Source organism: Mirounga angustirostris, unplaced genomic scaffold (genome assembly GCF_029215605.1).
Source record: "Mirounga angustirostris isolate CCGP_5_RB_7025 unplaced genomic scaffold, mMirAng1.0.hap1 SCAF_1, whole genome shotgun sequence".
In the NCBI taxonomy this organism is placed as follows: domain Eukaryota; kingdom Metazoa; phylum Chordata; class Mammalia; order Carnivora; family Phocidae; genus Mirounga; species Mirounga angustirostris.
In genome coordinates, this window is record NW_026991709.1 from 200,201,688 (window position 1) to 200,225,964 (window position 24,277).

Sequence of the window (24,277 nt, forward strand, 5' to 3'; positions counted from 1 at the left end):
TTTCCCAGCATGAAATAGCTTTTTCTGTGCAAAGCTTTGGTCCTGAATCACATCTCTAGAGAGCAACACTGACACTTCTATTTTTGCTTGCATATACTTACTATATTTTTGCCTGTCTTTTTACTTTTGACTGCTTCATGTCACTCTGTTTTAGGTGGCTCATTGATAAGTAGCATGTGAGTGGCCTTTTCTTCTACCCAATATAAGAATCTTTGACTTTTAAAAAGTAGAGGGTTTTTGTATTCACATCGGTGGTGATGATGGATATGCTTGGTTTTTATTGAATTTTCTTATTTTGTTTCATTGATTGATCCCCCTAGAGTATTATTTTCCACGAAGGCAGGAGAGTAGATAGGGTTTTTCTTCCCTAGATTTCCTTCCCTTCCCTTCCCTTCCCTCCCCTTCCCTTCCCTTCCCTTCCCTTCCCTTCCCTTCCCTTCCCTTCCCTTCCTTTCCTTCCCTTCCTTCTCTTCCCTTCCCTTCCCTTCCTTTCCCTTCCCTCCCCTCCCCTCCTCTCCCCTTCCTTCCCTTCCCTTCCCTTCCCTCCCCTCCCCTCCCCTTCCTTCCCTTCCCTTCCCTTCCTTTCCCTTCCCTCCCCTCCCCTCCCCTTCCTTCCCTTCCTTTCCCTTCCCTCCCCTCCTCTCCCCTTCCTTCCCTTCCCTTCCCTTTCCTTCCTTCCCTTCCCTTCCCTTCCCTTCCCTCCCCTTCCCTTCCCTCCCCTTCCCTTCCCTTCCTTCCCTTCCCTTCCTTCCCTTCCCTTCCTTCCCTTCCCTTCCTTCCCTTCCCTTCCTTCCCTTCCCTTCCCTTCCTTCCCTCCCCTTCCCTTCCCTTTCCTTCCCTTCCCTTCCTTCCCTTCCCTTCCTTCCCTTCCCTTCCCTTCCTTCCCTCCCCTTCCCTTCCCTTCCCTTCCCTTCCTTCCCTTCCCTTCCCTTCCTTCCCTCCCCTTCCCTTCCCTTCCTTCCCTTCCCTTCCTCCCCTTCCCTCCCCTCCCCTCCCTTCCTTTTCTTTTTTCTTTTTCTCTCTCCTTCTTTCTCCCTCTTCCCCCTAGGGGAAATCTGATTGTAGGAATAATCATTTCCTTGATTTTCTGCCATGGATCTCTAGACATAGTTTGTTTTGCCTGTTTTTGAATTTCATGCAGTATGTACCTTTCTGTGTCCCACTTCTTTATGTTTGTTTATGAGATTGGCCATGTTGCTGCATGCAGCAGTCCACTCACTGCTGGTGAGTATTCTGAGCCTCCACATTTGGGGGCTGTTGGGTAGCTTCCAGTTGGGGTTCTAACCAGCAGTATTGCCACGAACCGTCTCTCATACCTTTCCTGCTGCATCTGTGCATGACCGTGTCTAGGGCCCACCAGCAGGAGGGGACATGCAGGTTGTGGGGTAGGCACATACTCTGCTTTACTAAGAGATCCCGGAGTTCCCCACTGTGGTGGCCTGGTTCATCCACCCCCCGCCCCCCCGCCCCCCACAGTAGTGTGTCAGCAACCTCATTACCCGGCGTCCTCGGCAACGCTGGTGATGGGGTGGGCAGGAGTGAGCAGTCCTAATGGACAGTGTGAGGAGCATGGGGTTCCTTGGGAGAGGACCTCAGTGAGGTGCTGGGGAGCTGTCCCAAGAAGGCATTTCTTCTGCTGGCTCATGAAGACCCAGGCCTGCAAGCTGCTTCCTCTCAGAAAGTCACGTTCCCAGGCCCAGAACACCTGGCCTCCCTCTACCCAGGAGCCAAGCCTGTGGGAGAAAGGAAAACTCTAGTTCTGGCTCAGGCACCCCCCAGCAGGAATGAGCCATCATCCCTTTCCAGTGCCTCATCAGTTTCTACACCTTCAGGGTGCCCTCAGAAGGGTTTCATGAAGGAGACTGGACCGGGCACCGGGGTCTACAGGTGGGCTGTAGTGGACTCAGGGTTGGGCACACAGGGGCACCATCAAAGCCAAGACAGAGCCCAGGAGGCATTGTCGTGGGCCAGATACTGGGTGCTGTCGCAGGCTCAGGGATAGGCACAAGGAGAATCATTCCAGGGAGGGGCCTGGTGGCAGCATCCCACAGTGACCCTGGCAGGCCCTCGCCATGACCACACTGTCTCCTTCTCGGGATCCTGCTTCTGCCGACCCTGGGGCAATGGCCCAATCCCCGCTACTGTGAATAAACAAACCATGAGTTCTAGAATTCTCACACAGGGGAGACGCCCTGCCCCACCCCACCCCCACGTCCTTTTATGAGGACCAGGGCAGGCTGGGCACCTGCTAGCTATGGCGTGTGGGCCAGGAGATCTTCAGAGCCTCACATCTCCATTTTCCTCTGCCAGAGTTGGGACCCCACTGTATTTTGAAGGTAGGGCCTTAGGGACATGGGAGAGAGGCAGGAGGGGGCTGTTTGCCTGGGTGCTGTCCTCATGCCTAGATTTCTCTGTATCCTGAGGGGCACATTGTCACCAGCATGGTGTGCCAGCCTAGGGACCCAGCCGGTGTCACAGCCGTTCTAGTTTGTAGGGTGGCCATGACCATGAGGGAAGAGCCTTGTTAGAAACTGGGAAACAGGGGTGCCTGGGTGGCTCAGTCGGTTAAGCATCTGCCTTCGCCTTGGGTCATGATCCCAGGGTTCTGGCATCAAGTCCTGCATCGGGCTCCCTGCTCAGCGGGGAGGCTGCTTCTCCTTCTCCCTCTGCCCCTGCTCCCCCTGCTTGGGCTCTCTCTCTCACAAATAAATAAATAAAATCTTAAAAAAAAAAAAAGAAATTGGGGAACAAGCTAACAACCATGGACCAGATGAGCTTGTTTGGGAAGTGCAATCTAGGAGGACCAGGACTTGGGATGACAACGTGAGGCGTGAGTGACCGCTTAACGCTACCAACTTAAGGTCTCAACCCCCCTGTGAGCTGGGCTTTATGGTGTCCCCATTTCACGAGAGGAAACCAAGGCCCAGGGGACCTAAGTGACTTGTGGAGCCAGGATTCAACACCAGTTTGTAGTTGACTCTCCGGGGTGAAACATTTGGGCCGCCGTGTGACAGAAGTCCTCTTGGCTCCCTGCTCTAAGCAACCATGTGTGATCTGCTGGTGGCGGCCCTGGCTCAGGTCACCCGCCCGCTGACCGTTCTTCCACTTGGCAGGACACATGCTCGCATGGCATCTGTGAGTAGGGACATGTCCCCCAACTCAGGGACCTCGCCTTTCTTTTTCCCCTCACTGCGCGACTCCCCTTCTCAGACCAGTGCCTTGTAGAGCGAGCGAGCGAGTGAGCGAGTGTTCTCCCACTCCCACTCTAGGCTGTCCCATTTTAGGATGGTGAGGACGGGCACTGCTCCACAGAGCTGACTGAGGTGCCTACGATAATGTGGGAGTGGGGGTGGCAGGCTGTGACCTTACAGAGACAGAGGTCATTGAGCCACAATAGGTCTTCCTGTCACCACAGGGGAGTGTGGGCCGCGACATCAAGGTGCGGCTTGTAAGTGGGTGTGCTGTGACTTCCAGGCTCCAAGAAGGGGTGGAGGTCGTCTGCAGTGGAGTCCGTTTGAGCCCCCGAGTGTCCCCTCTGTGTGGGATGGTGAGGCTGGGCCTCTGGCGAGGTTGATCTGTAACACCTCACGCCCCCAACCAATCCATCATGGCTCCCCCCGGATGTGGGGGGCGGGGTGCTGGCATCTCCAGGCTGAATCCTGCCATTCCTGCGTGAGGTTTTGAGGAAGGAGGTTGGAGTTGGTGTTGTTTTGGATGTGAGTTCTGAGGAGGGCAGTTCTCTGAGCCTGGGGAACCCATGAAGGGTGTGGAGCGCAGAGGCGAAGCCCACGCCTGCCCCCTAGGACTGTCACTTTTTAGGTGCTGAAGGTCATTCTAAGGAGCCCTGGTTCTGCAGGGCCCACAGCTTTGTGAGAAAGGAAAGGGCAAGCCTCTGGAACTCCTCTTCCCTCCCGGAATGGGACAGTGTCCATGGGGCAGGCTGTAATCTGAAACAACAAGGTAGCCATGACCCCACCACAGCACATGAGAGGAGCTGGAAATGTGACTCCCACTGGGGGGAGGTGGAACATAGGACGGCAAGCCATCAGACAGGGACACGAACAAGAAGGGAGCAGGGAGAGAACAAGGCAAGACAAAAGTCCATGGAGATGTGGGGGCTCGTGAGGGTGCCCGTGGACCCCTGTGGAAGGCCCTGGTTGAGGGTAAAGGTGTCCAGCCACGGAAGTTTGTGGCAAGGGAGCCGGCCATCTACATGTCATTGTACCAGGAGCCCTGGGACATGGTAGAATGGTTTGGGGAGAATTTCCATGAGGCAGGGCCCACTAGGTGCTTCTGCTAATGTATATGGACCACCATAGATTATTAGCCTTGTTCTGTTTATTAATGAACCCCTCCACCAGCATTATGGACCCTCCCTAAGCAAGGACAAGCCTTGGTTACTGCTGGTGAGTCCCTGATGCTCTGCTTGGCATGCACACGGAGGGAAGCAGACTTTCTGGAACCACGCCAGCTTCCGACGGGTGTAAACACATGTCTGGCTTTGCCTCTGTGAGGATCCATGACTGTGTGTTAACAGCTTGTTGGCCAGCCCAAACTTGACAGAAGGCCATATACATAAAAAAACCTTTTTATTTGTCTTTCATCTTGGTCTCTAACCTTTGCTGTAGAATTTCTCCCTTTCCTGTCCTCAACAATGTTCAGTTAATAAATACCAGTCCAAGATAGGCCAGTTCAAAGCCTCAGTCTCAAAACCAGTTCCGTGTAGCTCCTTCTGCTCCCACTCCTGTTGTTGGGGACAGAGAGGGGCAAGGAGGGGACCGACAAGCATCTCTACTCACTTCCTCATATGGTCACGGAGAGCACACCCTGGGGGGGCTGTGAAGGCGGGTGCTGGAGTTGGACAAGGCCACATCCCTGCACAGCTACAAGCCATCCTGCTCACTTGTGCCCCATCACCTACCCCCTGACCGGCAACTCACTCCTGGGATGAGTCTCCTCCTTTGCTACTCTAACCATCTGCCTGTGTAAACGAGCACACAGAGATAAACCCTGGGGTGGTGGTTCCTAACAAGCCCTGGAGGGGCCGGCCGGTCCCCCTTGTTTGGCGGATTGCTCTATCAGGTGGGGCACTTGCTGCTTCTGGGCCTTTGGTTGTCATTTTTAGGGCTGTATGAAACGCCCTTGCCCACCTGTGCAATGGCTGGAATGTGGCCCTCTCTGCCTCGATGGTCTGCTGTGTATGGCGCTGGGAGGGCCGCTTGAGAACCTGCTCGGGGCTGGCACAGTCCCCTTTCTGCCTTTTTCCTTAGAACCCTGGTTGCAGACCTGCGGTCACACCAACATCGCCTGCAAGATGGTGAAGGGGAAGCTGGTGGAGGTAGGCAAGTGGCCATGGCAGGTGAGCATCCTGTTTCTGGGCACGTACATCTGTAGCGGCTCCCTCATCCACCATCAGTGGGTCCTCACGGCTGCGCACTGCCTGCAGAGGTCAGTCAGGGCACCCAACCAGTCCAGGGGCTTTGCTTTCTGGCCTGGGGGCCCCCTCGGTAAATCTGGGCATCTGGGACTAGGGGCCTGGCTGGGTTACCCTGTGCTCAGTCTGTGTCTCTCCAACCACTTATGGCCTCACTGCTGGCAACCTGCCTCCTACCCGTGGCCTTGCAGATCCAAGGACCCCAAAATGTACTCCGTGAGGGTGGGAGTCCAGAGCCTCCCAGACAACGGCACCCAGCTCCTGCTCACCCGCATCGTGATTCACGAGGATTTCCACAACCTCATATCCCAGGACATTGCTCTCCTGAAGCTCAGGGACCCCATCTCCTGGTCCCCGCTCATCCAGCCTGTCTGCCTACCCAGTAACAGATTCAAGCCATCTGTCGGAACCATGTGCTGGGTGATCGGGTGGGGACATAAAAGCACTGGAGGTGAGTGAAGGCAGGCAGAGGGCCCAAGACGCTGGCCTCTTCAGAACACAACTTCAGCATGGGGTCATTTGTTTATTCCCACCTTTTTTAAAAAATTAATTAATTAATCTACTTGAGAGAGAGTGAGCAGGGGCTGGGGAGGAGGGAGAGAGACAAAGGGAGAGAGAGAATCCCAAGCAAGCTCCATGCCCAGCCCGGAGCCCAACATGGGGCTTGATCCCACGACCCTCGAGATCATGACCTGAGCCAAAATCGGGAGTCAGACGCCCAACTGACGGAGCTACCCAGGTGCCTCTTATTTGTTCATTCCTTGATTCACTTGTTCGCTCCATCAACAAACATTCCTGAGGGCTCACACATGCTGCACACTATCCTGACCTCTGTTGCTAGGAAGATACACACAGTGCTCTCGTGTAAAAGATGCACATGGCTTCCATGAACCTCTGTTGCCAAAGTGAAGTTAAATCTAGTGCCAAGCCCTCACCTTGCAGCATGGCAGGCAATCAATCTTTGGCTATTAATGGGGTTCTCTGTCTGCAAGTGGCACGTGGGCCACGGTCTCAGGAAGCAGTAAGGCACTGGGCTGCAATCATACATACTTGTTAGCTCCAGGCACCAATAATTCCTGAAGATCTGGCCTCTGTGGGTGCCACCCTCGAGTCCTAGAATCTAGGAGTGTTTGTGGGATCCTGCCTTCCAGGGGGTGGCACACTTAGGGCTCTGGGGTCTTGACATCTTGCCAGGTAGTCATGGGGCAGTGAGTGCTCAGCCCCCACCCTCATGAAACCTGAATTATTGAAGGAGTCTCTCCTTGTCCTCATTCAGTGCCTAGATGTTGCTCAGGGGGATACTCTTGCTTCAGTCTTTTGAATGAGCTTAGGTTTTTTTTTTTTTTTCCAAAAGTCAGGCTGTGGGGATGGGGTCTTTACAAATTACCATCCCAGGAAATGGCCTTGCCTCCCACCCTAGTAAATCTGGACAACTTCAAGATGGAGGCATGCCAAATGATTGAAGGGATGACGAGGCAGGATCTCTCTCTCTCAGTCTCTTCAGTAACCCCAAAGACTCCATACAGTCTTCAGGAGGTGGCAGTCAAGATCATAAACAGTGAAACCTGCCATCAGCAGTACCAGTTCCTCTTCTTGAAGGACCAGAAGGAGTTCATTGGGGAAGACATGCTGTGCGTCAGCTCAGAATGGGGCATGGACTCTTGTCAGGTGCGGGGTGTGTGGCCCGGGGCAGGGAGAGGGCTTTCAGGGGACATGTCTTCCTTTTCACAGGGCACTGTGTGACCTTATGAAAATCTCCTTTCCTTGGCCTTCAGTTTCCAAGTCTGTAAAATAGGGCAGAAAATATTCTTTGCACTTGTCCACAATAATGGTAATAATGGCAATGCATCTTAGGTCTTTTTTTTTTTTTAATTTTTTAAAAAAGATTTTATTTATTTATTTTTGAGAGATAGAGCGAGTATGTGCATGCACAGGGGGTGGGGGAGGGGCAGAGGGAGAGACTCTCAAGCAGACTCCCTGCTGGGCATGGAGCTCAACGCAGGGCTCCGTCCCATGACCCTGAGATCGTGACCTGAGCCAAAATCAAAAGTCAGACGCTCAACAGACCTAGCCACCCAGGTACCCCAGTGTTCAGTTTTCTCATATCACAAACTGCTAGATAGTCTCACACACATCTCCCTATTTACACGTTCCAGAATTTCTCGACAGGATGTGTCTTGCAAGGAACTGGTGGGTCACAGGCTGTGCATACCTTCATCCTTAATAGTTATTGCCAAATTGTTTTCCGAAGTTTTGTGTGAATCCATATTCTTATAGCAGTGTTTGAGAATTCTGTTCCAAATTGTTGCCAACATTTTTGGTACTGGCAGACTATAACGTGCTTTCCATTCTGTTAGATGAGAAACAGAGCAATAGTATGGCATTGTGGTTACTGTGTTCATGTCCCCAGTTACTGAGCAGTTACGCATCTTTTCACATGCTCGTTCTCCATTCGTGATTCTTCTATGAATCACTTTTTCAGATATTTTGCACATTTTCTATTGTTTGCCTTTTTCTTTTTATTATATTTTTATATTTTGGATATTGGTTCTGTGTTCGTTGTATGTATTGCAAATATCTTGTCCCAGCTTTTCATTACGTTTACGCTGTCCTTTGCTGAACAGCAGTTTAGGTTTTATTGCAGTCAAACGTAGATCCGTGTTTTCCTTTCTGGTTTACGCTTTTTGCATCTTAGTTAAGAAATCCTTCCTTTTCCTGAGGTCATAAAGACGTTTTCCTGTATTTTTTTTCTTAAAAGTTTGGAAATTTTGTTTTCCACATTTAGGTCTTAAGTCCACATGCATTCATTTTGTGAATGGTGTAAGATAGAGAGAGGACTATTTTTATTTACTTCCTCATGTGGACTTTCATTTGTCTCAATGGCATCCATTGCAAAAACCGTTTCCTAGATGTAAAATATGACATCATATACATAAAATGTGGAGGTGGTGGGGGTATAAAAATGTAGTGTTTAGAATATGTTCAAACTTAAGTGATGTTAACTTAAAATAGATTGTTATATATAGAGGATTTTTTTTTTAAAGGTTTTATTTATTTGACAGAGAGACACAGCAAGGCAGGGAACACAAGCAGGGCGAGTGGGAGAGGGAGAAGCAGGCTTCCCACAGAGCAGGGAGCCCGATGTGGGGCTTGATCCCAGGACCCTGGGATCATGACCTGAGCCGAAGGCAGACGCTTAACGACTGAGCCATCCAGGCGCCCCTATATATATAGGATGTTATGAACCTCAGTGGTAACCACAAGTCAAAAGCCTATAATAGGTACTCCCCCCCCCACACACAGAAAGGAATCCAAGCAAAACACTAAATAAAGTCATCAAATTGCAAGAGAAAAGAACAAGAGAGGAAGACAGGAACAGAGAAGAACTATAAAAACAACCAGATAACAATTGACAAAATGGCAGTAAATATATAACTATCAGTAATTACTTTAAATGTAAATGGACTAAATGCTCCAATTGACTGAATGGATAAAAAAAAGCAAGACCCATTTATATGCTACCTGTAAGAGACTCACTTCAGAACTAAAGATACATACAAACTGAAAGTGAAGGGATGGAAAAAGATATTCCATGCAAATTGAAGCAAAAAGAAAAAAAAAAGCTGGAGTAGCAATACGTATATTAGACAAAAGAGATTAAAAAAAACCTTAATGTAATAAAGAAGGGCATTACATAATGATAAAGGGATCAATCTAACAAGAAGATATAACAATTGTAAATATCTATGCACCCGATGTAGGAGCACCTAATTATGTAAAGCAAATATTAACAGACATGAAAGGAGAAATTTATGGTGATACAATAATATTAGGGTACTTTAGCACACCACTTACTCAATGAATAGATTTTCCAGACAGAAAATCAGTAAGGAAACAGTGCCTTTGAACAACCCACTAGATCAGATATGCTGAATGTTTTGTATATACATATATTATATATATGTGTGTATGTATATATACACACACACACAACATTCCATCCAAAAAACAGTAGAATACACATTCTTTTCAAGTGCACAAGTGCACATGGAACATTCTCCAGGACAGATTCCATGTTAGGCCACAAAAACAAGTTTCATTGAATTTAAGAAGATTGAAATCCTGTCAAGCATCTTTTCTGACCACAACGGTATGAAACTAGAAATCAGTTACAAGAAAAAAACCTGGAAAAAATAGAAATGTAGAGGCTAAACAACACACTCCCAAATAAGCAACGGGTCAATGAAGAAATCAAAGAGGAATTTAAAAAATACCTTGAGACAAATGAAAATGGAAATACAATGGTTCAAAATCTTTGAGATGCAGCAAAAGCAGTTCTTTTAAAAAATTTTTTGTTGTTTTTAGTTTTAATTCCAGTCTAGTTAAGATACAGTGTTATATTAGTTTTAGGTGTACAATATAGTGATTCAACAATTTTATGCATCATTATGCAGTGCTTATCATGGTAAGTGGACTATTAATCCCCATCACCTATTTCACCCATCCCCCCACCCACCTCCCCTCTGATATGCTTTATTTTAAATGAGTACCCTCAGTTAAAGTTACTATTTTTTTTTTTAACAAGAACATTTTTTACTTGAAGCATATCTCATAATACATGGTTCTAAGAGGTGTATAGAAAACATTCCATCCAAGAAAAATAGAATACAAATTTTCCTCAAGTATACATAGAAGAATCCCCTGATTAAATCACAAAAAAGAGACATGATAAATATTACAAATTTAAGACTGAAATCATACCAAGGATATTTTCCAACCACAATGAAACAAAACAAAAGATCAATAATAAAATAAAACTGGAAAATCTACAATGTAAATATTAAATATTTAACATGTAAATATTAACACATAGAATATACAGAAATATACAGAATATACAGAAATCTGTTGCATTTCTATTCACTAATAATGAAGTAGCGGAAAGAAATTAAGAAAACAACTCCATTTACGATTGCATTAAAAGAATAAAATACCTAGGAATAGATTTAACCAAGGAGGTGAAAGACTCGTACTCTGAAATCTAGAAGACATTGATGAAAGAAATTGAAGACAACACAAATAAATGGGAAGATACACCATGCTCATGGTTTGGAAGAATTAATCATTAAAATGTCCATACTACCTAATGCAATCTATAGGTTCAGTTCAATCCCTATCCAAAATACCAGCAGTAATTTTGACAGAACTAGAAAAAAAAATTTTTTTTTTAATTTGTATAAAACCACAAAAGACCAAGAATAGACAAAGCAATTTTGAGAAAGAAGAACAAAGCTGGAGGTGTCACAGTCTCAGATTTTTCAAGCTATACTACAAAGCTAGAGTAATCAAAATAGTATGGTGCTGGCACAAAAATAGACACAGATCAATGGAACAGAATAGAGAGCCCCCAAACAAACCCATGCTTACATGGTTAATTAACCTATGACAAAGGTTAATTAAGGAGGCAAGAATATACCATGAGGAAAAGACTGTCTCTTCAATAAGTAGTGTTGGGAAAACCAAACAGCTACATGCAAAAGAGTGAAACTCGACCATTTTCTTACACCATACACAAAAATAAACTCAAAATGGATTAAAGGCCTAAATGTAAGACCCCAAACCATAAAACTCCTAAAAGAAAACATAGGCAGTAAACTCTTGCCCATCAGTCTTAGCAATATGTTTTTGAATCTGTCTCCTCAGGCAAGGGTAACAAGAGCAAAACAAAAATGAAAACAATCCAGTTGGGACTACATCAAACTAAAAAGCTTCTGCACAGCAAAGGAAACCATCAACAAAATGAAAAGGCAACTTACGGAATGGGAGATGGTGTTTGCAAATGATATTTTCGATAATGGGTTAATATCCAAAATATGTAAAGAACCCATACAACTCAACATCAGAAAAACACCCCAAACAAACAAAAAACCCAAACAATCGGATTAAAAAATGAGCAGAGGACCTGAAAAGACATTTCTTCCAAAGAAGACCTACAGATGGCCAACACACACATGAAAAGATTCTCATCACTCATCATCAGGGAAATGCAAATCAAAACCACAATGAGATATCACCACACCTGTCAGAATGGCTAAAATTAACAACACAAAAAACAGCAGGACTCGGTGAGGATGCGGAGAAAGGGGAACCCTCTTGCACTGTTGGTGGGAATGCAAACCGGTGCTGCCACTGTGGAAAACAGTGTGGAATTTCCTCAAAAAGTTTAAAAGTAGAACCACCTTATGATCCAATAATTCCACTGCTGGGCATTTACCTGAAGAAAATGAAAACACTAATTTGAAAAGATATATGCATCCCTACATTTATTGCATTATTTACAACAGCCAAGATATGGAAGCAGCCCAAGTGTCCATTGATAGATGAGTGGATAAAGAAGACCTTCAATGTATTTTTGGACTTTTTTCTTTTCTAATAAAGATGTTTAAGGCTACAAATTTCCCTCTGTATACTGCTTTAGCCTAATGCCACATATCTTAATATGTAGCATTTTTACTGTTATGCAGTTCTAAATATTTTCTATAATTCTCATTCTTACTTCATTTTGACCCATGACTTATTTGGAAGTGTTTTTTTTTTATTATTTCCAAATACATGTATGCTTGTTTGTTTTGTTAATCATTTCTGACCCAGTTCTCACGTGGTCATAAAATTGGCTCTATGGCGATACCAGTGATATGGAATATGTTGCAACTTGCCTAGTGGCCTGGTATGTAGTTTTTAATATTTATTTCATTGTTTTCTATTTCTCTTAATTTTTCTTCTGCTTCCCTTGGCTTGATTTGGTTTTCTTTTTCTGTCTTCGTGAGCAAAAAGATTTACTCTTTCTAGTTTTTGTCTTTAAAGTATTTAAAACCATGAAATCATCTTTTAATTAAACGTGGTTTCATCTCTTAAATTTTGTACTGTTGTGATTCCCTTATGACTACCTTATTTTAAAGAATATATAGTGTGATTTGAAAGGAAATGCATGCATCTCCTTAAAAAAGTAGTACATAAATGAAAAAGTTGGAAAATGAAACTTTCTTATAATCAAACTACCTAGAAATTTCTGCTGTAAGTTGTTTACTTTCTATCCTTAACACTTCTTTCTATACATATATGAAACTCTAAGAAAGTTTTAGGTTTTTTTCTAGTTTTTATCTTTAATGAAAGACTGTACTATAATTTTATTCTCCAAATTTTTTACTTTCACTTGAAATAGATCTTGAACTATCTTGGACTGTCTATATAAATACATTCCATTCTCCTTGAATACTGAACAACAAGTCTCTCATATTGTTATGTCATAATCTGTTTAACCATTCTCCTATTGATAGACATCTGAACTCATTTCAGTATTTTTCTACCATGCCAGAGTAAAAATCTTTGTTCATAGATCTTTGCACATTTGTTCAAATATTTCTCTAATAAATTTTTAGAAGTGTAATTACAAGATCAGTTGTATGCACATTTAAAATTTTTAAAAGATATTGACAAGTTAGCCTTCTCAAATACCAGCAGTATATGAGTGCCCCTTTCTCTGTGTCATCACCAGCATTAGGCATTATTTTCATTTTAACTTTTGTTCCTCTGGTAGACTAAAACTTTTATTTCTGCTTTAATTTCATGAAATCGGGCAATTTTGTAAATTGCTTATGCAACAGGCTATTAAGTACGAAGTTTCAACGAAATCATCAAGATACACTGTGTATCAGGATTCAAAGGTAGTTGTGTGACCGACATTCCACAATGTATGTGTATCACAGGATCAAGAGCGTAGAAAGGGAGGTGATTTTATGAGGACGATTTCCCAGGGAACAGCGGCTTCTGTGCACTCACTCTTCCCCATCTAAGGGATGGGGGTGCCTGTCCCACACTCAGATCTCCTCTGAGGGGTTTCAACAAGATCACTCAGAGTATGGAGTTTGCCCGCTCAGGGGCAGAGTCGGCTGTCAATCTCCCCAGGACCAGGGGAGCAGGAAGTGCCTGGGGGATGAGCTGGTTCTCTCGCCTCCTCACTCTCCTGCTTTAACCTTGGCAGGTTCAGAAAACTGGTTAGCAGGATGGGGTTGGAGCAGTTGCTGAAGGGAAGGAATGGGGAAAACAGACCTGGCTTCCTCCCTCCCAGGCCTTCTGTTTGCCAAAAGCCCTAGACAGCAGTGGGGAGAAGTTTTACTTTAAATCAAACCTGGCAACTATGATTACATTAACCACAGTGAGCAAAGCCTTCTGGTTCTGCTCAAGCTCTTCCCCAGGGTCAGGGAAAGAACTCGACTTCTAAATAAATTGTAAAAGAACAAAGGGAGTCCGGACTAAGATGCTTGAGGTGTTCAGTGGACCCTTTACACTTTTCTCTGTCCTTTGCTCATGATTTTCTATTAAGCCACTTTTGTTCTTATTGATTTGTAAAATCTCTGGATATTATATGCTGTAGTAATTATTGGTAAAGGAACATCACGTCTTTTTCAACTTAACTTAAAATGGTTTATAAATATATACACTTTTTATATAAACACACATACACATATGGAGAGAGAGATTATAAAACAAATATGGTAAAACGTTAACAATTAGTAAATGTGGGTAAAAATATTATACTTGCAACTTCTTTGTGAGTCTCAAATTATTTTGAAATAAAAAGTTATTTAAAACTTTGGGAACTGGAAGTTTTAATCCTTCATAAAATGCTTTACAATATTTTACCCTATTTGTCCATCATTTGCCTTTTTTCGGTGTGGACTTTTCTCCATAGAGAGTTATTTAAAAATTTATCATTATTTCCCTTGGTGAAGTGGTTTTTGTGCTGTGCTTAGAAGTACCTTTCCCTCCCTAAGATTATAAACTTATTCACTCATGCATGTTCTTAATTCTTTTCTTTAAATATTATAATTTTGATTCATCTGGAAGGTTGAGAGAAACAATCTGTTTTATTTTCCTCCAAATATAGCCAGTTTTGTAAATAATCTCTTATTGAATACTTAATGTTTTTTTGGCAATGAATTAGAAATGCCCCCTTTAGGGGCTGCCTGGCAGACTCAGTTGGTGGAGTGTGCCTCTTGATCTTGGGGTTGTGAGTTCGAGCCCCACACTGGGTATAGAGCCTACTTAAAAACAAAATCTTAGAAAAAAAAAAAAAGGAAATGCCCCCTTTATTATATTCTACATTCCCATCTTATTTTGGTCTGTTTCTGACTCTTACAGTCTCATTCCTCTGCCAACACCACTCTTCCTAAATTATTGTAGCTTTTTAATTCCTTTTTTGTTTGTTTGTTTGTGGTCAGGCAAGTCCTCCTTCATTATTCTCCTTTTAAATAATTTGCCTGGCTGTTCTCCATGTGCATTCCAACTGAACAATCTCAGTAGAGAGACTCCTTTTCAGTGTGTATGCTTCTGATTTTTCTTGTCTACTGCAGTGCAAGAACTATATTCCAGAACGATTGCTCTGTCTTCTGAGAGACACTGTGTCATTTTGTTTTAAGTGTGTCTCTTGTTAAACGGCATAAAGCTGGATGCTGTTTTTGTTAGCATATCTGGGAGAATATCCTTTAATCCATTTACCAAGAAGAATGTTTCTTTTTGTCCCCCCTCCTTATGTTTTGGGTTGATTTTTTTTTTCCCACTCTACTTTTCTGCTGTAACAGTTTAGAAGTTGTCACGTCTCAATTTCACGTTGCTACTGGTCACCTTATATATTCCACACACGTATTTAGACCTGAATTAACAAATAGAGTTAATCAGCATCTACAACTTCCTCCTCAGCAGGACAAGACCTTCCTTCATTTTCACCTTCTTCATTTCCTTCCCCCAGACTCATCCTCTTGTTGAAAATATCTTGTTGACAAGAGCGAGCTGAACTCTTTTATTATATCTAAGAGTTTTTAGTTGACTCTCTCGGGCTTTGCAGGCCTACACTCCTAGGAGCTGTAATTAGTAACGATTTTGACTTTTTGGTTCTCACGATGTTTGCTTTTTTCAGTCCCTTGGGCACGTCTCCAAGTGGAATTTGTAGCTGGGCCTTTTCTTATTGCTGGCCTTCATCATAAAGCACAGGGCTCATCTGGCATATCGTCTACCAGGGAGAGAGCCATTCCATCCTGTTCTGCTATAGCATTTTATTTCAGGAGTGAATGCCTTGCTTCATAAAACGTGTTTTCTGCAGCTCTCAAGATCCTCCCTGCTTTGATCAAATGTGCCGAGTCAGCCCCGAGAAAAGACTGTCTGCCTAGCTTGTGTGCCAGGATTGTCTTTCCCTGCTCACGGTGTCCTTCTGCTTCATTCATCTGTCAGATTCAGATTTATAATATCTTTTTTTTTAGAACATGTTTAATTTGTTTATTCATACAACAGACGGCCCGTGCTGGGCCCTGGGCCAGGCACAGGGCCCTGTGGGTGCAGGGCCCAGGAAAGGAACTGGCCTGGGAAGGAAGTGTCCTGTGTGAAACATCAGGGCAGCATGACCCACCCGGCCTTTGCATTTTGTTTTCTTTCTCCAGTGAGTCTGGGCTCCTTTTTAAGGAACGCTGAGGAAGGCGCCCCCCTGTATCAAGATACAGAATCAAGACTATGCTTCACTTGAAAAATGTCAGCCCAAGTTCTGGAACATTTGAAACAATATAAATGATGTGCTCCTTGAATGCTGGACATAAGTTGCCCTCTGAAACTATGTGGGTCTGTTTTCTTTTGAGGGGTACCGGTTGTGGGCAAAATTTTAAGTTGTTTTGCCCATGGTTATTGGACTTACGTAATTTGCATTTTCTTAGAAATTACTCATTTCATCCAGAATTTAAATCCACAAAGAGGAGGTTACAAACATTCTTCAGATTCTGAAGAAGTGTATTTTCCCAGGATACGGTTCTCGCCTCTTTTTTACTCACACCATGAAGTATTTGCATTTTCCTTCCCTTTCTGTTTTTCTTGGCAAGATTTACAAGGTGCTTACCTATTCTGTTTTTTTTGTTTTTTGTTTTTTTTTAAGAACTAGCTATTGATTTCATTTCTCAAGGCTATGATTTTCTGCTTTCTGATTATCCCTTTTTTGTCTTTATTAATTCCTTTTCAAGAGTCTTGAGCTGAATGTGTGGTAATACATAACTGAGGATAATAATGAATAACTTATTTTCATTCTCTCTTGTTTGATGTAAATATTTAGACGGGGACTCTTATGTGCAGTTCAGGCCCATATCCCATGGGCTTGGCCACATGTGGTATTCTTATCTCTCTACAAAATAATCATAGATTTTAATTCTGTTTTTACTTTAACATTTTTGAAAGTTAATTTCTTTTCCTTTGATAGGGTAGTTCACATTTTGTCATGGGCTCTGGTTCTATTTCACTGTGGTAAGAGAATGTCCATATTTGAGATCTTTCTCTCTCCCCACTATTCTCTTTGGGTTTTTTTTCCCTATAGGCCCCCGGAGTCCAATTAATCTTCTCTCTAGGTAAGGGTCCTCACGTTATCATCATTAGCTTGATTATCACTGTCTTGATTTTCCCCTTCATCTTCCATATTCTCACCCTGCAAAGGCACCTACTCAAATCTGTTTATTACATATCTTTAAAGATACCTGTACCTTTGAAAAATGCATAGGGTCGCTGTATGTGTATTTTCACGTGCATAAATGATATCATGCTACTTATTCCCTCCTGTATTTGTTTGTTGAGAAGTCTCAATTTGTTAGAGAATCCACATTAAATGGCTGTATTCTTTCAAATCCCTGCCCCCAGCTCCACATGCCCTATGTCAAAGTTCTTCCTTCCCTCAAACATCATTTTGGGCAGTCACTTTTAGTTATTACATGCCCTGTCTGATTACAAGTCTAGATTTAAATTTGATTTAAACTTTGCCAAGCCCTACCACATCTCCCTCCTTCGGTGCTCCTGGGAGGGGGTGGGGGTCCCCACCTCGCCAAACTGTCAGGGATCTGGTGACTGGGGTGTACACTCTGGAGTCTCCCTTAACTCTCTTCCTACCTAACTTTCTTTTCACTTCCATTTGCATGATCAGTGCTTCTCCATCCCCTCGCTTTCAATCCACGTGTGTCTTTAAATCTGAAAGTAGTCTTCTGTAGGCAGGGTATAGATAATTCTTGCTTTTTCATCTGTTCTGTCACCATATGTCTTTTGATTGGAGCATTTAGTCCATTTACATTCAAAGTCATTATTGATAGTTATATACTCATTGCCATGTTGTTACTTGTTTTATGGTTGTTTTTGTAGTTCTCCTCTGTTCCTTTCTTCTCTTGCTCTCTCACAGTTTGCTGGTTTTCTTTAGCGATATACTTGGATTCCTTTCTCTTTATTTTTTACATATCTATTATCAGTTTTTTATTTGTGGTTACCATTAGATTTTATATAACATCTTCTGCATATAGCAGTCTCTATTAAGTTGGTGGTCACTTAAGTTTGGACCCATTCTTTACTCCTCTCCCCTCTACCCAACACTTTAGGTATATGGTGTCATACTTTACATCCTTTTATTTTATGAGTCCCTGGATTAATTTTAAAGATATAGTTATTTTTACTGCTTTTGTGCTTCCTACTTTTCTTACTCCAACTTATGGTCTTTCCTTTCCACCAAGGTGTCACCTTTAACGTTTCTTGTAGGGCAGGTTTAGTGGTAATGATTTCCTTGTTTTGTTTGTTTGGGATGCTCTTTATCTCTTCTTTTATTCTGAGTGGTAGCCTTGCTGGATAGAGTATTCTTGGTTGTAGATTTTTTCCTTTCAGCACTTTGAATATATCATGCCACTTTCTTCTGGCCTGCAAAGTTTCTGCTGCAAAATCAGCTGATAGTTTTATGGGGTTTCCTTTGTGTGTAACTGTTTTTTTTCTCTTGCTGCTTTAAAATTTTTTCTCTTTTTCACTACTTTTTGCCATTTAATTACTATGTGTCTTAGTGTGGACCTCCTTGGGTTGATTTTATTGGGGGCTTTTCGTGCCTCCTGGACCTGGGTTTCTCTTTCCTTCCCCAGATTAGGGAGGTTTTTAGCTATGATTTCTTCAAATACATTTTCTGTCCCCCCTTTCCTCTCTTCTCCATCTCGGATCCCTACAATGTGAATGTCATTACACTTAATGGTGTCACTGAGTTCCCTTAATCTATTTTAATTTATTATTATTATTTTTCTCTCTCCTGTTCAGCTTGATTGCTTTCCATTACTCTGTCCTCCAGGTCACTGCTCTATTCTTCCACTTCCTCTAATATACTATTAATTCCATCTAGTGTATTTTTAATTTCAGTTATTGAGTTCTTTATCTCTGATTGATTCTTTTTTATGTTTTCTATCTCTTTGTTGAGGGACTCACTGGGGTCCTCCACTCTTTTCTCAAGTCCAGAGTATCTTTATGACCATTCCTTTATTATTATTTTTTAAAGATTTATTGATTTATTTTGAGAGAGACAGAGAGAGCATGTGCATGGGGCAGGGGGGAGAGGGGTGAGGCAGAAGGAAAGAAATCTCAAGTGGACTCCCGCTGAGCACAGAGACTGACATGGGGCTCAATCCCATGACCCTGAGATCATGACTGGAGCTGAAATCAAAAGTTCGTACTCAACCAACTGAGTCACCCAGGTGCTCCATTATGATCATTACTTTAAATTCTCTATCAGACATATTATCTCCATTTTGTTTAGCTCTCTTGCTGTGCTGTTGTCCTGTTCTTTCACTTGGGACATATTCCTCTGTCTCCTCATTTTGTCTAATTCTCTGTGTCTGTTTCTATGTGTTAGGAAAGTCAGCTACATCTTCTTCTATTCCAAGTAGGAGACTTATGAAGAAGAGGTTTTGTAGTGCCCTGCAGTATAATGTTCCCTGTTCACCAGAACCTGGCACTTCCGGGGTGTCTCCTATGTGTGTTGTGTGCACCCTACTATTGTGGCTGAGTCATGTCTGCCTCCAGTCCAATCATCTACAATGGCTCTCTCTGCCTGTTGTGGGCAGGATTTGGTACCTATGTTGTTACTAGGTCTGTCTGGGGTTGCCATGGGCTTGCGTTAAGTCAGACCATGTATTTGCAAGAACCGTGGTAGCATTGAACTGCAGGGTGCTCTTTTTAGGTGTTGTCCCCTGAAAACTTTCATTGGTGGGTGGGACTTGCAGTCAGACCAGATGTCTGCTGTTGGATTGGTGTGTGTGGTTATCTTCCCCTCTCTCCAGGGCAAGAGTCACTTTGGATTGGTGCTGGCCCTTGTTGAGGCTGCTTGCACCCTGCCAGGCTTGTGGCACTGCTTTGGATGATCTCCCGCCAAAGGTGTGTTGGAGGAGGTGTGTCTTCAGGAGAACGTGGTGCAGGATGCACAGCCCCAGCAAGGTCTGTGCTGGTCCACTGCAGGAGGATGACCTGCAGCTGCCTGGGAAAACTCCTGCTGAGGCCAGCTGGGATGGAGGGGGTACATCCATAGGAGAATGTGGGGGTGAGATGCACTGTTAGCAAACTAGGTGGGGAGTGTTCTCAAGGGGCTGGCTCCTGCAGGTGTCCGTGTATCTAGGCTGGGAGGGTAGGGGTGGGAAATGCACCCGCTGACTCTTTTGTTTCTGGAGAAGTCTCCCAAAGATCCCTGCCCCTCCAGCACACACTCTGAGATTAGTAAATAAATCTCCTTCTCATAGACCCTAGGTGTTTTTTAAACTGCTACTTCTATGCTGTATCTCAAGGGCTGTTTGTTATGCTGTCTTTTTAAGAGCAGGGGCTCAATTTCCTATCACCCTCTGGCTCTCTCAGAGCTGAGCCACTGCTTTTTTAAAGTTCCAGGTGTTAAGCTCCACTGATTGTAAGAACTCACAAAGTTAAGCCTCTCTGGTTTTCAGAGCCAAATGATATGGGCATTTGTCTCTGCAGAGGGGATCCCCTGTGCCTGGGGTGGGTCTGCTCCTCTCTCCTCCCTGCACCTGTGGCATCCCACCCTCCCACAGACAGTATTACAGGTCAGTTTGGCCCCTGACTGGGTCTCCATCCTTCCTACCCTCCTCAGTGTGGCTTCTTCTCTACATTTAGCTGTGGTGAGTCTGCTCTACCAGTCTTTGGGTCATTTTCTGGTTTATTTACTCTGATGTGGGTGATATCTAGGTGTATCCATGGGACGAGGTGAGCCCAGGATCGTCCTACTCTTCCATCTTCCCCAGAAGTCTCTCAACTCTCTTTCTCTGCTTGTTAATGTTCAGGGTGTCCTTGCATATATTAAACATTGACTTCTAGTTAGTTTTAGACAGAGTAAATGCCCTATCTTAATTCATCATCTATCTTCAATGAGATTCGGTGTCCTTCACTGACTAGTCATAGCTTTGATGTAATTAAGCCCAACACATCTCTCCACTTTAAGCTTGTGGGCTTTGAGTCTTATTTTAAAACATATGCTTCATCTCAAGTCAAAGTCATAGTCCTACATGTTTTTAATGAGCTTTATCATTTTAACTTTTCACATTGACAGTTGTAATTCCTCTGGAGTGTTGTTAGGTAAGATCCAACTTCATCTTTCTTCATCGGTTTCCCCCCATTACAACAGAGATCCCCTTTCCCAGAGCTTGCTGGAGCATGTGCTACAACTCCTCACGTGCGGGCATCAGGTTAGCTCTCCAATGCATGACTGGTCTATTTTCCTCTTTTTATGTCAGTGCCACAGTTTCTGTAATTACAGCTTTGAAATATATCTAACTCTCTGGTAGGTCATATCTGCCCCCAGCCTGACTCTCCCATTTGCTCTTCTTTCTCAGACCTGTCATAGAATTCATGGACTCTTATCCTTCAATATCAATTTTAGAATCAGACTGTCAAGGTCCTGAAAAAAAAAAATCCACCCGGCATTTTATTTGGAATTGCTTGAACTTTAGAGATTAATGTAAGGAGGACCGACCCTGTAATCTTTTAAAATAGTTTTTACTCTCTATTGAAGAGACGAGAGCATGTTTATAAAACATATATGGAGAATAAAGAATAACATAACCAACACCCAGACACTCCCTCCCAAGCCTATGAAATAGTGCTGCATTACCAGAAACTCCGAACCTTCCACGTGTGATAATCCCTGAGTTTCAAGATGAGCAGGCTCTAATTATGCTCTTGTTTTTTTCTGCTGGCTGGCATTTGCTCATGGTATCTCAACTTCCTGTGTGTGGGGTGATGTTTTAAACAGGGAGGAAATGTTCTTGGGTGTTCTCTGTGAGAATCCTCTGGGTACATGACTAACCCAGGACCACTTTGAATGGCATCCTTGGCTTGGGTTTTTGGAACCACCCGCATAGTATGAATTTGAATCGCAAGTTCACATGAGGGTAGGTGCTCCCAGTTTCTCCTCCCTCAGGGGGCGTGGTCTTTTTTGGAGGTGTAACTTTTTGCAGGAGGTTTTGTCTTAGGCTCTCCTGCTTGTGCAGGCCTGGGTCTTGCCTTTTATCTCCCACGCCGATGAAGGACACTGTGAAAACGGAAGCTCAGTTTCGCCAGATTTGACAAATAGCCTTGGGACCAAAGCCATGTGGGCTTTGCTGACCTCCCTGGGTTTTGGACTCTGAGGAGTCTTTATTTTCTTGCCGGCTCATCTGTGCATTTAAAATGAGAGGTTTTTAACCTCACACATATTTAGTTATCTACAGCAAGGTCAGGCAGTGTATCTGGTCCTCCATAGTGCAGAAAGCCAAGGGCTGAGCATTGGCATTTTTATGTTGTTTTCAGTTGCCTCACTTAAGAACCAAAATATCTCTTTACCTTGATGTAAGTCTTCATTTAATTCTTAGGTATAGTTTTATTATTTTCTTCCTTAAGTGTCTCATGCACTCTTCATTAGATTATGTTCTTTAAATCTTGGTTTGAATTACATTTACTATATATAGGTATGTATATAAATATAGAGAGAGAGCTATTTTTCTGATTTATAAAACTTTTCAACAATTACAGAAGAGTACAGAGGAAGCTTAAAAAAATCATAAACCCACCTTCAGGAGACGTAACAGCTATGACTTTTTGATGCATGCTGTTATAAACATTATTCTTATACATGCACCTGCTTTGCACAAAAAGAGGGGGCTGGTTTACACTGCAAATAGTTACTCTGCAAGCAGTAGTGTAGGAAAGAAGGTGGTCAAGGGAGGCCCACCAGGATTTAAGGGAGGACAGAGGTGGGGACTGGGGGGTTCTGGTCAGAGAGTTAGCAGGAGAATGAAGAGAGAGGCCAGTGTGATCCTGAGCTGGGGCCCAAGGGCAGAGCTTCCAAGTCCCGGAGCAGGTTCCTAGCCATGCCTCCTTTTCAGGGGCAGCATAAGCCTAAGGCAGCTCTTGCTAAGGATCTGGCTCGAGAAGGTGTGAATTTCTGCAAAGCCTGCAGTGAGGCCCTGCCTCCCTCATGCCTCCCCTCCTCCCCTCCACAGGATAACTCTGGCAGCTCCCTCGTCTGCCAGGTGAACAACTCCTGGATTCAGATGGGGGTGGTGAGCTGGAGCCTGAGCTGCAACCAGCACCGCTTCCCAGGCATCTACACCAGCACCTCCTACTTCACCCACTGGATTAAGAGGCAGATCACGGACATGAGGTTCATCAGTAGGGCTGGCCCTGTCTTCCTGAGCCCAGTCACCCTCACTGGCTACATTCTGCTGGTGTCCTTGGGTTCCCTGTGGCTCCTGTGAGCGGTGTTTCTGGGGCAGGCACTCCCAGAGGCCGCTGCTTCCCCCCTGTCTGCCCTCAGGACCTGTGCAGACCCAGGGAGCGCATGACATCAGGACAGAGCACCCTTGGGGGAGGGTCCCAGAGCCACTGGTTTTTTAAGTTGTTCAATGAAGATGCTCTTGAGTTTTGTGCCACAAGAGTCATCTTTCTTCTTGACCGTGGTCAGAACCCTTCAGAGCCTCCCCAGCCCCAGGAGGCCTGTCTGTCCTCTCAAGGGGAGCCTTCCCTGAGGGCCTTCCCTGTACGACTGCTTGCCACGTTTCCCGCTCTGGGCTGCAGTTTCCTCTTCTGCCAAATACCAGGTGGGACTCTGTGACCTCTAGTCCCTGCTTAATCATCTCAGCACCCCAGCAACCCCAGTCCCCATGGCCCTCCCCTGGGTCTCTGACCAGCAGTCCCCTCAGGCCTTCCTAAGAGAACCTGTCCTCTTCCCAAGAAACTCAATGACCGGACTTACATTTATGGACATCGTTCAAGAACCCGTGAACCTCTCCCAACCCTTCAGATCCCCCTAAGGGTCTACAGAACCTGACCAGTTCTTCTTCCTTCCCTGGCAGATATGGATGATGATGGGGGGGAGAAAAAGGGGCCAAGGCAGAGTGCTTGCTGGCATGAATCGTGGGAGGTGATGACCCCCTGAGCTTCCGAGCTGCCTCAGCGACCTCCATCAGACTCAGGAAGGCAAAGCCAGGCTAGCCCAGGGGAGCCAGAGCCCTGCCTTCTGAGTGGAGGTAGCCTGGGGGCGGCTCAGACCTGGGGGTCCTCCGGTTCAGAGCCCTTGTCCTTTGGGTGCCACAAAGGTAGTGGGTATGATTTGCTGTCTTTGAAGAGATTGGAGTGCTGAATGGCCAGCCTGAGTGTCTCCCAAGACAGCAGGTCCCGGCAAAAGTTAGAGTGTCCTGACTTGATTTCACGTTCACCTAGAATTTCCCAACAGCTTTGAACCAAAGCTGCTCATAGGATCTCCCACACTCCTTATTAAATGTGTTATCTGTCAACTGAGCCATCAAAATGTTCCCCCAATTCCAACATACCTTAAAGGGGACTTCTGCTCCCAGAAGGGTCGGCTGGCTACTACCATCACTCTTCATCTGTGACTAGGAACCTCACCAACACAGTTTTCCCAAGCAGATAGACCTGTCAGAGAAGAGCCTTTGCTGAATGGAGGTGGGGCGGGGGAGGGGCTTACAA

At 44.5% G+C, this 24,277-nt stretch overlaps 1 protein-coding gene across 3 annotated transcripts; it reads left to right on the forward strand.

Moving 5' to 3' along the window:
- The first annotated feature begins 1,025 nt into the window (after window positions 1-1,025).
- LOC123833867 (putative serine protease 46) lies at window positions 1,026-24,231 on the forward strand. 3 transcript variants are annotated; one of them, XM_064596962.1, is made up of 5 exons: window positions 1,026-2,336; window positions 5,271-5,448; window positions 5,626-5,885; window positions 6,930-7,102; window positions 22,792-24,231. In XM_064596962.1, the coding sequence occupies exons 1-5, from the start codon at window positions 2,255-2,257 to the stop codon at window positions 23,044-23,046; spliced, it is 948 nt and encodes a 315-aa protein (XP_064453032.1). In that variant the 5' UTR covers window positions 1,026-2,254; the 3' UTR covers window positions 23,047-24,231. The 3 variants fall into 3 exon arrangements, with proteins under 3 accessions (XP_064453032.1, XP_045718530.1, XP_064453031.1); XM_045862574.3 differs by lacking the exon at window positions 1,026-2,336 and having other exon boundaries at window positions 2,425-5,448; XM_064596961.1 differs by lacking the exons at window positions 1,026-2,336; window positions 22,792-24,231 and adding an exon at window positions 11,138-12,803 and having other exon boundaries at window positions 2,425-5,448.
- The last annotated feature ends 46 nt before the right edge of the window (window positions 24,232-24,277 follow it).

Excerpts from the sequence above, each read along its gene's own strand:
- LOC123833867 (XM_045862574.3), top strand. The coding sequence starts at position 5,132 with ATGAAACGCCCTTGCCCACCTGTGCAATGGCTGGAATGTGGCCCTCTC. Across the intron at positions 5,449-5,625 it reads GCTGCGCACTGCCTGCAGAG|ATCCAAGGACCCCAAAATGT; the intron begins GTCAGTCAGGGC and ends GTGGCCTTGCAG. Across the intron at positions 5,886-6,929 it reads GGGACATAAAAGCACTGGAG|TCTCTTCAGTAACCCCAAAG; the intron begins GTGAGTGAAGGC and ends TCTCTCTCTCAG.